This window comes from Pipistrellus kuhlii, unplaced genomic scaffold, assembly GCF_014108245.1.
Source record: "Pipistrellus kuhlii isolate mPipKuh1 unplaced genomic scaffold, mPipKuh1.p scaffold_m20_p_7, whole genome shotgun sequence".
Lineage (NCBI taxonomy): Eukaryota > Metazoa > Chordata > Mammalia > Chiroptera > Vespertilionidae > Pipistrellus > Pipistrellus kuhlii.
The window spans coordinates 54033013-54048874 of NW_023425573.1; the positions used below are offsets into that span (position 1 = coordinate 54033013).

General features: G+C 33.3%; 1 protein-coding gene across 8 annotated transcripts in view; it reads right to left on the bottom strand.

The window, feature by feature from the left end:
* Window positions 1–1480: 1480 nt before the first annotated feature.
* Window positions 1481–15862, bottom strand: part of RIF1 (replication timing regulatory factor 1) — a 63239-nt gene continuing 48857 nt past the window's right edge. For 6 of the 8 annotated variants that reach the window (XM_036422272.2, XM_045575697.1, XM_036422273.2 and 3 more), the window contains 12 exons: window positions 15261–15360; window positions 14076–14195; window positions 13138–13286; window positions 12696–12776; window positions 12561–12615; window positions 8604–11855; window positions 6616–6762; window positions 6227–6304; window positions 6019–6134; window positions 4917–5070; window positions 3009–3114; window positions 1481–2412 (listed from right to left, as the gene is read on the bottom strand). In XM_036422272.2, the coding sequence (XP_036278165.1) occupies window positions 2198–2412; window positions 3009–3114; window positions 4917–5070; window positions 6019–6134; window positions 6227–6304; window positions 6616–6762; window positions 8604–11855; window positions 12561–12615; window positions 12696–12776; window positions 13138–13286; window positions 14076–14195; window positions 15261–15360 (4573 nt within the window). In that variant the 3' untranslated portion in view covers window positions 1481–2197. The remainder of the gene's footprint in view (window positions 2413–3008; window positions 3115–4916; window positions 5071–6018; window positions 6135–6226; window positions 6305–6615; window positions 6763–8603; window positions 11856–12560; window positions 12616–12695; window positions 12777–13137; window positions 13287–14075; window positions 14196–15260; window positions 15361–15862) is intronic. The other 2 variants (XM_045575699.1, XM_045575698.1) reach the window with 2 other exon arrangements.

A 15862-nucleotide genomic window follows, 5' to 3' on the forward strand; every position in this document is an offset into this window, starting at 1 on the left:
TCATGTTTTATTAACCATTAGAAAATATTTGAAAAAGCTGCGTTAACTTTAATAATGAGCAACACAATGGAGTTAATTAAGAACATTAATGCATTTTTCTACTTGGGAAAATTTGCAGAAAAATTTAAGGCAAGAATATTGTAAGTAAGGTTCCTCAGAGATAAACTTATAACTACATCAACAATGATTGATGACTTAGCAAATTAATCTTTGCCCTCAAATATTTTAAAACATATCCTTGTTGAATCACAAATGTTATAAATACATACGCTAGTAACAAATTCAGTGACTTAAGTGAATGGTAATCATTTTGGTCCCATTTTCTGCTATACTGTTCACTTTTCCAAGAATTTCATTCCACCATCAAGTTTTTAGTTCACACAAACATTAAAATATGTAGTCAGGAAATGAGGTAATTTTGACTCATTTGAAATACACATACACAACTGTCCACTAGAAACACATATGCCTCTTTACTGTCAAATGTTATTTGGGAAATGATAGACAATATAAAAATATTCTTATATTTCATGTTATTTCTTCAAGCTACAATCCTCAATTCAATGCCCCCAGAATTTCTTTTAAAACCATCCTTGGTATTAAAATTTCAAACTTAGACCCCAAAATATTTGTAATGAATGTGGATTTACAATTACAAAATACACTAATTTTTTTTGTGGTTGACTGGTGGCCCCCTTCTGAATATAGAAGCAAATTAGAAACAAACATTAAACTTCCAACAATTTGAAAAATATGTGCCTTTTCAAGTAGGGGCTAGTTCTGAATAAAGCGAGAAACTGAGATGGCTCACACACTCTATTCAGAGAACAAATGAGATATTCTCATTACAAAAGAGAGAGAGAGAGAGAGAGAGAGAGAGAGAGAGAGAGAGAGAGAGAGAGAGGAGGGAGGAGGGAGGGAGGGAGGGAGGGAGAAAGCCAGGCACTAATATGAGTCAACACAATTCACAAATGTTTTAACTATTTAACACCCTAATTTTTAAAAGTAGGCAAAGCACACATATTTAAAAAAAATAGTTTAAAATTTCTTCCAAGTTTGCTTTAGGTACAGGTGAAAAGAACAGATAAACTAAATTTCTTCTAGTCCAAGTTGTAATGAAAATACTCTAACTCTATTAAAAAGAAATGTAATGAGGCATGCTTTCTAGTGGCTGATACCCTCTTCCAAAAGACAAAAGAAAGTATAGATATGAATAGTAAAAACTGTCATGTAACACTTTCTCATTTCTATTGACTACTCATTTTGGTTACTTAAGAAAATAAACTTATGTTTTAACTGACACTATTTGCTAAGTACAAAACTATTTGCTGTTTCATTTGTAAATACAGAATCCTACAAACATCTGCAGCAAGTCCACAAAGCACTTCTATTGTCCATACTGGTATCTCAGTATTTAATATATACAAAATATTTTCTATTACACAAAAGTATTCACAAGAAGCTTCAGAAAAACACGCAATTAACGAAAGCTGAAATTTATAAATTAAAAACATTGTAATCTATACATAATGTACAAGTAGTCATGCATTTTTAAATGAATACTATATCCCCAAAGAGTAAATTTTCACAGGCAGATGCTGTTGTACAAATATTTGCTAATGCAAATAAATGAATGGTGTGCATTTTAGTGAAGTCTGCTTTAACCCAAAACCTGAAACTTTTGGATTTTCTTAAAAGTTATCCATAGTTAAAATCAGTGAAAAACATTCTAATTCTTTTACATCCCACATATAGTATATTTTTACCAAGACCAAATTTCTTAAACCTTAGCACAACAAATATCAATTTTTTAAAAAATCAAGTATCAGTTCAGCAAAAAATCCAAGTAAGAAATTTCAATTTTACTTCAAATAAGATATTTTTCATAAAATGTTTAATCAGAATATGCATGAGTTTAAGTGAAATAAATGTCTGCTTGTTGCTAGTTTTTGCTTTCACATTTCAATTTAAAATTTTGAAAAAATTATGCATAGCAGCCAAAATACATAGTATCAAAAAAATCATCTTACATAATGAACTTACAAAACTGAACTTACATAAGTCATTGCCCTTCAGGTTCTGAAATGTTACCAATTTTGAAAACATTCAGTGTGAAATTGTGCCATATTTCAGAACTTATTTTATGGAATAACAAACTCAGAGGAAATTTTAAAAGTTTCAACTTTGTCTTAAAATACTAAACAGAATTATCATGAGTTGGTGATCTCCAACGTGACTGCAGATTTTTCATTATAGAGTTTGCCATGCTACCAAGTTTCTCGTGCATTTCAAATAGTTGGCTTCCTGAATAATTATGGAGATCCTCTGAATCCAGCTGAAGAGCAAGGGCACTGATCTGTGCCACAAGATTTTTAGATAATGGAGTTTCTAAAGCAATAGGATCAACTAAATCTAAAAAAAAAAAGAGGAAAAAAGAACAATTAGATGTATTTCAGGTAAAACATAAGTTGTATATATTGCCTCTCAAGTTAATATAAAGTCTAAGTGCCGAGGTTTGAATATTGAAAATGCAGGCTGAGGTATGTAACCATGCTCAAGAGAACAGGCAACAGGAAAATCTAACATAGCTTATTCTTTGCCATTAATCTCTACACTTACTTCGTTTTCATTAAAAGTATGGCAAGAACACAATGTTTAGTTCATACCCTTATTGGAGTAGACAATTACAGAAAGGCAACTGATCTATAAAGTTGTCCTGCCAAAACCAGTTTGGCTCAGTGGACAGAGCATCAGTCTGCAGACTGGGGGGGACCCAGGTTTGATTCTGGTCAAGGGCATGTACATTAGTTGCGGGCACAATCCCCAGTGGGGGATGTGCAGGAGGCAGCTGGTTGATGTTTCTCTCTCATAGATATTTCTAGCTCTCTATCCCTTCTCCCTTCCTCTCTGTAAAAAAAAAAAAAAAAAAAAAATCAATAAAATATATTTTTAAAAAAACCACAAAAACAAAACAAAACAAAAAGTTGTCCTACTTTGCTAAAATATACCTGAGGCAAGTCCTTCTTCATCAGCAGACAGAGGTTTTTCTGTTCCATTTATTGTTTTTTCAGAAATATCAAAAACTGGAATTTCTTCTAGTCCACGAGACTTCACCTTGATTAAACATTTAGATCAGTAAAAACAAAACCAACAAATGGAAATTTACTCTTAATAGGACTAACAGATTCTGACAGCCCATCACGTTATTACTAGCTTAGCCAGTATTGCTAAGAAACTATGTTCTAATAACACACCAAAAAGAACTACAAATAAGCTTTGAAAACACAGTGTTAAGTCAGTCACAAAAGACCACAGGTTTATATGACCCCACTTTTATGAAATGTCTATAATAGACAAATCTATTGAGGAGAAAAAAAGATTCTGACCCATCTTCCCAGTTGTCATGGAGTTGTGCATGAAGAGTGACTGCTAATATCTAAGTTTTTTGTTTTTTTTCTGGAGTGATAAAAATGTTCTAAAATTAAGACTGCAGTTGCGATGTATAAGTTTGTAAATATACTAAAAAAGCACACACACAAATCACTAAAGTGTGTGTAGCAGTGAATTTTATGGTTCGTGGATATCTCAATAAAGCAGTTTTTTAAAAATTATATGTTTCAGAGACAATTCTCATGGCCCATGGACCACAGAAAATACTTAAGAAACTAAATTTTTTATCTATAAGACTAAAAATTACTAATAAAGTATTTGGATTTTTAAAAACTAACAAATGTGTTTAAAAATCACAAAACAAATTAATGCTAATTATAGGACTTTCAAGTAGTTAGCAAACTCTAGTCTCAAAGATTCAAATCTAGAATGCTGATTTTCACTTTTAACAGACCCTATTTTCCATTCACTCAGAATTCTGAGTGTCAATGGATCTGAATGGGTTTTAGAAATCTATGAACCTTTCTGAAATAACATAAAATTTTCCATATATTTTATAGGAGGAAGAATATTGGTCTTCATCAGAAACTCTGAAAATATCCATGACCCACAATGTTTATGTATAAAAAGGTTGGGTATCAAAATCAAAATACTGTTAAACTAAAAACCTGCAAGATTTTTATAAACATTTATATTTTAACATCTGAGTTTTAAGAATCACAGCCATGTAATTCAATAGCCAGTTTTGTAAAAATGAAAGAGAGGTGTTAGGAGAACAGAATTCAAAGAATTGAGAGGTACATTGCATAAGAACAGTTCAAAATAAATGAGAAAAACTCCTCAGTGGAATTATAATGTGATCTTTTAAGTTACTCCTGAGGGAATGCGTGAAATGCGTGTACAGTGTAAGCACAAATTGTGTAACTGTATTAAATCATTTATAGTTATGCACTACTTAATGACAGGGATATAATCTGAGAAATGCATTAGGCAAATTTTGTCATTGTGAGAATATCATAATGTACTCACAAACATAAATGGTTATATGGTACATTCTACTGCTTCTAGACTACAGCACGTTACTGCACAGAAAAATGAGAGTAAATCAAGTAAAATGATGCAATCAAGAGATGCAGTAAATGTAGTTAGGAGGCTGCTACTGGGGTAACATGGCAAACTTTCTCAGCAAACCTTTTTTTACCTAAGTAGAAAGAGTACATTCTAAATAACAATAAAGTTTAGTAAATATGTAAACCAGCAACACAGTCATTCATATTATTAAGTATTATGTGCTATACACATAATCACGTTACATTTTTATGACTGGTAGTGCAGTGCATTTATTCACACCAGCATTATTAAACACGAGTAATGCATTTACACTATGACATCAGTAGGAATTTTTAGTTCCACTATTATCTTGTCAAACCACTGCTGTATATGCAGTCTGTTTTTGACCAAAAGATTGGTATATGACACAGAGTTATGTTTATATGTGCTTTATAACTGACATCTAAGTTTTTTACCTGTTGCTCATGATATACTCTGAGAGCCTTTTTTACATTGGACACTTTTGGAGAACGGATAGGAAGAGTTTTAATTTCAGATGCTGTAAGAGTACTCAAATCACCAATTGTTCTTATATTCTTGGCTCTAATGAGTTGTCCCAGTCCTCTTGCCCTGAACAGACAATTAAAAAAAAAAAAAAAAGGTAGAACATTATTATACAGTTTTATATTTACTCTATTTGTGAGTCTATCCAGGTGAATTTCCTAAGTTCAACCATACTGAATTTATATATGCCCACCTAACCTTCTGTGAAGGCAGACACTGAACATATAAATCTATAATTTTTAAAAAAGTAAAATGCTAATTAGACCAGATATCCTTCCAGATGAAGCCAAGGCTGCGAGGGTAGCCTTGGGTGCTAGAGGGAAGCCAGTGCTGGCAGCTGGGGAAAGGAAGGCCTACTTCTGCATGAATTTCGTGCATCAGGTCTCTAGTTTAAAATATAAAATTTTAATTGGATATGTATGCCTGGTATAAGCAATAGTATTGAAATCAGACTACCGTATTTTCTGGTGTATAAGACGACACCCTAATTTTACAGTTAAAACATAAGTTTAGGCCTATATTCGCTGTAGACTACCCCCCACTTCCGAGGCAACACCAGTTCTTTTTTTAATAGACCGCCTCTCTGACTCTGGCCAATCTGAGCAGGCTTTTTACTAGAACACAGTGTACATGTGATTGTCTTATACGCCGGAAAATACAGGTAAGCCTAATGTGTACTTCATGCTTTTCTAACATAATGACTGACTTTGATGGATTAACCTTTGTAAAGCTTATTTTATAAAGTAGAAATAACACTACTGCTCATATAGGATTTATGATTAAATAACAATGTATATAGAGTTCAGCATGGCACCTAGAAAATAAGCACACAATTATCTTAGCCACTGTGATAAATGCTTCTCTTATTGTCCTTTCTGACCCATCTTCCCAGCTGAATTTTTATTTCTAAAATATATATAAAGGTGCATATAAAAGCAATTCTAAATATGAGGACTTTGATCATTTTAAAGGGGCAACTTTAAGAAGAAGCCAGAAACCTAAATAATTACTTACCAAATATTTGAAGTAATCTGGGGTAAAATAATATCAACTGGTGCCATACAGTTTACCAAAGCTGGGTAAACACTTTCTGTTGGGCATGGTATGGATTCTTTAGCCATTTCTGCAATCTTAGAATAAATTTCAAAAACTGTTAAATAGACATCACCTCACTAAACATGAAAAAAAAAAAAAGTTGCATGAAAACTAAAACACTTCTTACTAAACATTTCTTTGAGCTCTTAAATTTAGGGCTACGTGATCCTGGAAACAGAAATCCTTTGCTTGAAGTGGTATTATGCTAGACAGAAGGAGAGAAAAAAAACACCTCAGAACCCTAGATAACTATAAATTTACAACTCTATTTTAACAATTTAGAATATATTAATTTCTTAATACTTTCAGAAAATCTAAAATGTAATAAACCACATAATCAGTTACTTGCTGGATCATCTTTGCCTTTTATAACCTGTTCATGTCTGTTTACCAAGTGGTAGAAAAAGAATATATCCAAGCCAAACAAGTTTTGTCCTTAGTTATTTAATTTTAAGACAAACCACACAATGCAATTCTGTCTGCATACATACATTTATTTTAAACCCTCCAGCTTACCTTAGATTGTGCAGTAGGTGAAGTTTTAACACTTTTTACCATGGGAGAACTAGTTGAAGAATGGGCTCTAACAAGAGAACATCGCCTATCAATGTCATCTGCCAATCCTGCTTGATATATTGGATCTGCAAAGGAGACTCGGCGAACCTAAAAACACAGGTCATGTTTTTATTTAACAAAATTAAAGTTTTTAAAAAATAACACCATAAATTCTCATTATAAGGTTACCCAAAAATAAGAGTGTGGGTTTAGAAGCTTAAATTATTTCACTAGAAACCAAGAGAATGTAAAAAGTGTAGTTTTTTCCTAATGACTTGCTTTCACAAATAGCACAGGTCATTCCAATGATCTACGTTCTATAGCAACAAAGACTGAAACAGACACAGTAGCAGAAACTTAATAAAAGTGCATGTGGCAATAGAAATGGCATAATCCAATACTACTAACTTTATGGGTTTAACTGTAACTACAATGACTGTAAAGAACAAGTTAAAGAGTTAGACATAGTACCAACTAGCTTCTGGTATTTCTTACTTATTATAGATTGATTCTGTTCTAAACTTTGAGGATACCAGATTCACAGCAATTGGGTAGCAATTTTTGTTTCTTAGCTCTAGTTGGAAGTCTCTTCAAAACTTAAAATATGTTCACTCAATCAGTTATCTAACATAAATACACAACAGAGCACTTACATTTTAAAATATGTATATAAATGTCCCTTAGTTTTAACTCAAAAAGTGGGAAGATTCTGTATATATTGGTTATAAAAAAGCTACACTACGCTGTTGCCTAAATAAAACTGAAATATGAGATACTATCAAACAAAACAAATTTGTATTAACAATGTAAAGCATACTGGAGAACCAAAAATCAAATCCTTGCTTATATGATCAATTAATGCCAAAGGAAGTAAGAATATATAATGGAGGTAAAGACAGTTTTTTCAGTAAGTGGTGCTGGGAAAACTGGACAGGTACAAGGGGGAAAAAAATGGAATTGGAACACTTTATTACACCACTTACAAAAATAAACTCAAAATGGATTGAGCTGTAGCCAGTTTGGCTGAGTGGATAGAGTGCTGGCCTATGGACTGAATTAGATTCCTGGACAGGGCCCAAGTCCAGGGTTGTGAGTTCAATCCCCAGTAGGGGGCGTGCAGGAGGCAGCCATTCAGTGGTTCTCTCTCATCATTGATGTTTCTATTTCTCTCCCCCCTTCCTCTCTGAAATCAATTAAAAAAATATGTATTTTTTTAAGAAATGGATTAAAGACTTAAATGTAAGACCTGAGACCAAAAACTCCTAGAAGAAACCATGTGATGATAAACTCTGTGGCATCAGTCTTGGCATAATCTTTTGGGTTATAGCTCTTTGGAAAGAGCAACAATAGCAAAACTAATCAAATATGACTACTTAAACTGAAAAATTTCTACACCAAGAAAGAAAACACTAGCAAAATGAAAAGACCTACTAAACGGGAGAAGTTATTCACAAATGAGCCTTCTGATAAGGGATCTATACACAAAATATGGAAAGGAACTCATACCATTTAACACAAAAACCCCCCACCAATAATCTATTAAAAATAGGTAGAGGACCTGAATAGACATGTCTCCAGAGGCCAACAGACACGTAAGATACTCAACATTACTGATTACCAGGGAAATGCAAATCAAAACCACGGGAACATACCACCTCACACAGGTCAAAATGACCACCACAAAAAAATTGACAAATGAATTTGTCAATGGTAGTGTTGTTGGTGATGGGGTATGTGGAGAAGGAGGAACTCTCATAAAGCTGTTGGTAGGATCATAAATTGGTGCAGCCAATATGGGGATCAATGTGGAGTACTCAAAAAATTAAAAAGTTTCCATATACCCAGCAATTCCACCCGAGTATTTGAAGACAACAAAACACTAATTTGAAAAAATTAATGCAAAAATATTCCATTTAAACATGAACCAAAATTCAGCCTCAAACCCCTACCTTGTGAACAGGTGGTGAGATCTCATCTTCTTGAGGTCTTTTTAATCCTCTTTTTAAAATGCTACTGGATGGAGAAGCCAAAGGAGACCAGATACAGCGAGCTTGCATGCCACTAGGACTCTCAATAGCTGACAGAAGTAAAGGATCAAATTCACTTAATTTTTGAGGAGATGTATTATTGTCTTCTGTTATCAGTTCAGAGGTCTCTCTTTCAGACATCAGAGACTGTGATGTTTCCTTCACTTTCTCTGAAGTATGGTGAGCTTCCTGTAAAGTTTCAGTATCACTTTCCATTTTCATTTGATTGTCATCTAATTTTACTTCTTCTGGTTTATTAAGTACAATGCTTGTTTCTGTTTTATTAGAGTTAACGTTTCCTTCTTCAGTGTTCACCTTAAGTGTGTTAGGGGAAATGTTGCCAATTTCTATATTCAATCTGTTTGTTTCAGCTTCTATGGACCTTGATGCTTTGGTAATCAAGTCCTCATCCTCTGTTTCACTGACATGGTCGGTTTCAGCCTTCACTTCACCAATTACCCTTTCTTCATAATTTTCCATTTCAGCATTCATTTCTTCAGATGAGCCTGGAACAGATTCATCATTCCCTCCATCTAGTCCACCAACTACTGTTTGTTCAGAAATTTCTAACTGAGGTCTTACTTCTACAGGTGTGGTATTATCAGGATGACCAATAGCTGAATTAAATTCCTCAGTTACTGCTTCTTCAGCAATCAGTACTTTAGCTGCATCTGCTTCAGATTCATCACTTCTTGTACTGTTTTTCTCCGTTGCCTCTTCCTCAAAAATATCAGTTTTGGCACTCTTTTGTTCAGAGAAGCTTGCTTCAGATTTATCACACTCTACATCCAATTCCATAGCTTCTACTTCTAGACTGAATTCTGCTTTTACTTTGTATGCATCTGCTTCAACATTAACCATGTTCTCTGTACTTATTTCCATTTTTAGTATAGCCTCTGGCTTTTCTTCTTTGGTCTCCAAACTAGAACATTCCAGTGAAATATCTTTGGAATCACCTAAACATGGGCCAACAGTCTTACATTTTTTATTGGATGACTCTTGGCTTTCAATCGAAATTGCTTCCGTAAAATCTGTATCACACATTTCTTCTTTAAAATTTACTATTTCAGAAGGAAGAGAGTCTTGAATATCCCTTTCTTTCAACTCAGTTTCAGGTACAATTAATGAATCAATAGAATCGTTCTCCTCCTTGAGACCCAAGTGAAAATTCACATTATGACACTCATCTGGAAGTTTAGCCTCAGGGTTATTATTAGCTGTAGTAGTCTCTGATATAGTTACAGGAGCTGGCACATCTATCTCTTTTGTTTCACTGACCTTGACATTGTAATTTTCTGTATTTGTCAACCCAAGGGGTGACTTTTCTTGAGATTGTGACTTTTCTCCACAGCAATCACAACCCTTAGATCTCCTTACTCTCCTACTTCTCTTGTGTCGGCATTCAGGTGTTTGAAATGTTTTTTCAGAAGGCAAAGAAATGTCTGATGTCCCTATTTTTGACCCTTCTTCCACATTGTTATTTTCTATGGAATCTCGCTTATGTAACCTCTTATTGGCATTTCTAGTCCTTAGATTTAATTCTGATACAGAAGAATTTGAAAAGGAATCATCTGCACATTTATTAGTTTTACTTTTTTCTTCATAAGTATTTGATATATCACAAACTAGCCCAAAATCTGAAGATACTGTAGAATTTTGGAGAGCTACAGTATTTTCACCTTTGTTTTCACAAATCTGAGATTTCATGTTTATGTCCATTTCTGAATTTGCTTTATGATCATATATCTGACTTTCAACTTGCAGACATTCCTGTTTTTCCATTTTCTCTTCTTGATCTTCAATGTCAACACTGTCACTGTTTTTGTTTTTCCATTTTCCAGATCTCTTCTTTCTAGAACTTTCCTCCTTTGCCTCAGAATTATCAGATTCAGAGTTTTCAATGTTGGAAAGCAAACACTGGGATGCTCTCCTTGTTTGATACCGTGTCCGTCCCCTTACTTGCTTCTCGGAGGACTTATCTGCAATGTCCTGGCTAGCATCTCCCTCAGATTTACTATTCTCAAGGTCTGACTTTCTTCTATTTTTTTCAATTACAGTATTAGTGCTGGTTTCCCCTAAAGTCTTCTCATGTGAAATATCTTTCTCAATTAAATTTTCCTGTACAGTCTGTTCAGAAATCAGTTTCTGCTTAGGTAGCATATCATCTTTTACATGTAACTGACTTTTCTGAAGAGTCTTTTCTTCTTCCTTATGTCTTTCCTTTTTTTGAAGATTATTTTCTTTATCTTGGCTATCAGTGATAGGCTCTGTTATTTCTGAACGTCGCCTTAAAGAACGTCTAAGGGTTTTCTGATTTGGAGCAATCTGAACATGACTATCCTCATTTACCATTTGATCTGCTGGTACTATGGCCGGAGGTGTATTTTCTTTGGATTCCAAATTTGTTACTAAGGTTTTCTCCTCTGCAGTACTGTTCTCTACTAAAGCATTTTCTGTTGTTGGTTTAAGCATTGTATCCTCTCGTTCCACTGCAGATTCAGAGAGATGAGCCCGATTATCTAACACACATTCTGTTTGATTAAGCAAACCAGCTTGGTTATTTTCTAAGGCTACCATGCTATCAATAGATTCCTGAGTATTTTTCTTCTGATCAGATGTCATTAAGAGCTTAGAACTTTTATTCCCTGTTTGATCAGCTTTACTTGACCTTAGGCCTGACCGCTTATTTCCATGCACTATTTTTTCAGAGTCAGATTTTGAAAGAGCCACTTCTTTTCTCTTTGCTTTTGGTGGAATACCTGTTTTAGCCATGCCTTCCTGACTATTTTTCACTGTAATAGCTGATGACATATTGTTCAAGGGGGATGGACTAAAAGGTCTATTTTCTGAACCATCAAACTTCTCCAAAGTAATAAAGGTTTGCCTTCGACTTGTAGGCTGTGTGGGTGTTCCAGAATTGGTGATATTAGAAACTGTGCTACTGCTAACACCAAAAGTGTTTTCTGCACTAGATGCACATTCATTTGAAATTTTCTTTGATGAAATTAAAGGGTTTTTTGGGGCATTATTATTATTATTACTGCTCAGTATTCCAAGATGGCTTTCCTCAATAGAACTACATTCATTATTTGAAAGAGAAGTCTTTTCAAGATGTTCTTCCATACCACACTTTCCCGTAACATCTTGTGTAATGTCACTCTTCGTTAGTTCCTCCTGCACAGAAATGTACATATATATAGATTAACCAGCATACAAGTCTGACTTTCTGGGGAAATTTTAGTGTAATGCCTTAGTAATTAATTCAAAGGCAATCACTGACTTTTGATATTTTGTAATTATTACAAAGGTGGTGGTATATGCCCGCTAACTTGTTTCTAATGATAAATCTAGATATATAAAAGGCTAATATGCTAAGTGTCTGACTGTTCAACGTTTCGACGGGTAGTTGTGACACACACTGACCACCAGGGGGCAGAAGCTCAGTGCACTGGCATGGAAACATGGAACAGACTGATGAATCTAAGAAGGAAAGGGGGTAAGGGGGGAGGGTGGGAAGAGATTAACCAAAGATCTTATATGTATACAAGAGGACCGGTGCACACATTCATGCACCAGTGGGGTCTCTCAGCCTAGCCTCGGGAGGATTGAGCCAAATCCATGCAATGAGAACCAGACATCCTCCAAGGGGTCCTGGATTGTGAGAGGGCACAGGCCAGGCCAAGGGACCCCATGAATCTGTACACTGAGTTTCTAGTATTCAATAAATCCAAATACATTTTAAACACCTCTACATCCACAATGACTATAATTCTGCTAGCATCTGCTAGTGAAAATTAACAAACTAAACAGCACATCTTAAAATGAATGAAGAAACTCCATAATGAAAGAGTAATTTGAAAACCCCCAAAATATGTATACCTTAAATGCCATCTTGGAATCTTCCTTCGATTTTTCAGCTAATCTAGGAACTTCCCTGAAATAAACAAACATAAATTAGAGTATAATAGTTAAGTAAAACTTTAAAAAAGTTACTTCAGCAGCTTCCATACTTACATAGACTCTTCCTGACTATATTGAGAAAATAATGCATCTTGTGAAACATCCAGATTATTATACATGGCAGGAATATCACACCTGAAAAATATTTTATAAGTTCACAATCTTGGTATTCCTACAATCGAAAAGTAAAGACTACAATTCTATATCTAGTTCTTTTAAGAATAAAAATTTAAAAAATCAAGGCTTAGATGCTTATTTTCCACAAAACCATCTTCTTTATCTTTCCCTCCCACACTACACCTCAATAAACAAGCATTTGGGGCGTTACTAGGGAGCTGTATACATTATGAAATGTAGTTACTTAGTGTATCTTTCCAGCATTAAAATACACTATAATATACACAGTATCTTAGTTCTAAAGACAAAGCTATAGTTTGGTGCATAAAATCTAAGTGTGACTACAAAATACTCAATTCAAAATAAAAGGACTATAAACCTCTTTGTTTTGAGTACTTCTTTCTGATGTTCAGTTAGTATTCTTTCCTTTGCTTCTTTTCCTTCTGGAGGTATAAACACAAATTCAGTAGACTTTTCTTCTTCCAAAGGCATTCCACTCATTTTGGGTGATGAAGATTCTAGTTTGAACTATAGATTTTAAAGAAGTAAATATACATTTGAGTTGCCAAATTATTTTTCTAATACTTGAATAAATCTCTATTCTAACACTAAGCTTTTTGATAATGAATAGGAAGGTTTAAGTTCAAAAACCACACAACTATAACATTTCTTCTTAGTAACAATTAGTAAAATGTCACTTTGATTCATTGTACCTCTATTACTCAGAAAATAAAAATTATATTTCTTTAAAAAGCAGGCAAGCGTGTGTTTACCAACAAAGCACGGGAAGTGTTTTTTTCAGTTCAACACATATAAATCAATTTGTTCAAGAGAAGAGTGTATCTACAGCTCTCCTGGTGAAGTATTAATTAGTCAAGTTCCAGCTGCCAAAATAATTTGCCCTATATACCAATAATATAAATTGGTTAAATGGCAACTAAAGAGATATTTAATTTTAGATTTGAGGTTAAAATAGATTTCTTACATAGGCATTTTGTTTCTGTTCAATAATATAAGTTCTACAATGTTTTCCTCTTATGCTGTCACAACTATTCAAATCTAGTTTCATTCCATCTCAAAAAGACTGCTACTTAATGGATGCAAAGTATTATGTACATCTAACTTTACTAAGAAGGAATCATCTACTAAAGCTTCAAGATATCCATGTCATTCTAATATAGTCTTTCCAGACCAAACTCATTCTCCTGCAATCCTACTTTTAGTCTTAAAACAGCTTTTTCTTCCAATTAGAAGTTGTATATTTTCAACCTACATATACTGTAAAAGTTCTATGAAATAAACATTGAAAGAACATACTTTGGCTGGTGACTTAATATTTTCTTTTGTAACCTTTGGTTGTGCCAAAAAAGAATCTCTTTTTCCACTTGATTTTCTTTCCATGCCACTTATCTTCATATTTAATTGGGAATTTTCTGTCTGTTTTAGGACATATAAAACAATATCATTAAGTACAATATTTCTCCTCATGTTTTAAAATTTCCAGTGTAATGAATACTCATTAAATTTCTTTTGATTCAACTCTAGTAAAATCATGTCAATGAAAAGTCACTATTTCAGTTAACAGCAAATAGATTTTGTATCTCCAATATACTCAATAGTTGTTTTACATCACTTAATTTTATGAATTCTGAAATTAAGATATACTACAAAGTACTATAAAAATATATCAAATACCCCTACTACTACTATAGTTCTAAAAGAAAAGCCAAAGCCATAAAACTTTAAGACATTAAATAAGCATGTATGATAGAAAATATTAACTATTATGCCCCTCCCAACAAACCATGTAAGTTTTCAAGCCAACTTACAATCAAAAAGTCTCAACAGTCTATTATTTTAGCTAAAAAACAAAACTAAAGAGTATTTGACCTTTTGTCTTTTATAGGTTCTAAACAAAAAAATAACTAAACTATATTGTTATTGAAGAAAAAAGTTGTCTAAGAATGTTCGCTTCATGGGGTATACATTATCCATGCCTTTACTCCTTAATCTTCAGACAGTCATCAGGTATCATTAGCCAAAGTAACTGGTTCAATCGGGTGATATAATAACAAAGATGTGTTTTTCTGATAGAAGGAATGAATGATTCAATGGAAAGAAATGAAAAAGTAAAGGGTAACTCTTGCTTAGATGTGCACAAATAACTATTACTCCTAGTTTATCTAAATAGCAACATTTAAAAATGTGTTTTAATAATTTACAGCCTTTGCAAAACAGCACACATGATGTAAAGAAATTCAAAAGAGATTAGGGAACAAGCACAGAGATTACTTACACAAGAATCTATGGTGAAATTTACTGCCCTACATTCATAAAAGTATCTCAAGCCAGACAACTGACTTTATGGAAAAAAAAAATCCTGTATTTCAAGTATCTTTGTTTAGGTTGTACTTGCTCATCACTTCAATAAAAATTATATTGAAACCTAATAAACAAACTAATCATTCAAAAGCAAAAAAACACACACAAAAAACCACTCACTGCATCCGAATATGGTCCACTGGATTCCTCCATAATTTCAACATTTTCCAAACCAGGCAATAGAAGCAGAAATTTTTCTTTGGCTTGTCTTAGTATAGGTCTTTTAAAAAAGTACATAAATATGCATACCTTGAGTCAAGTAGAACTGGTGAATATCAGTAATCTACAAGAACACTTTAATTATAATTTTAAAATGGCAAAATAAATCCAGCTTAAAGACTACTTCAATACTCTACAAACACAAAACTGAGAGAAATTACTGGCAACATTTAATGTTTTTATGCTAAATTCTTCCATTTCCAAATTTTCTTTATAAAAAATTTTTTCAAATTTTTCTTGCAGAAAATGTCAAGCAAAGGTAGACTATATTATTATTTTATGTAGCCAAGTGCACATCAGCCAGATTTAATAACCATCAATTTCCTGACCTTTGTATTTCTTTTAAGGACAATTTCAAATTACTTTTTCTTTTCCTAAAACCAAGAGGTTACTACTCTGAAATCCAAAGAAAGGGTCAAATAATGTTTAATAATTAGCATGTATTCCACATAACATCTCAACTAAGAAATCCTCTGCAATAATTTCTTACAAGAAAAAAAATT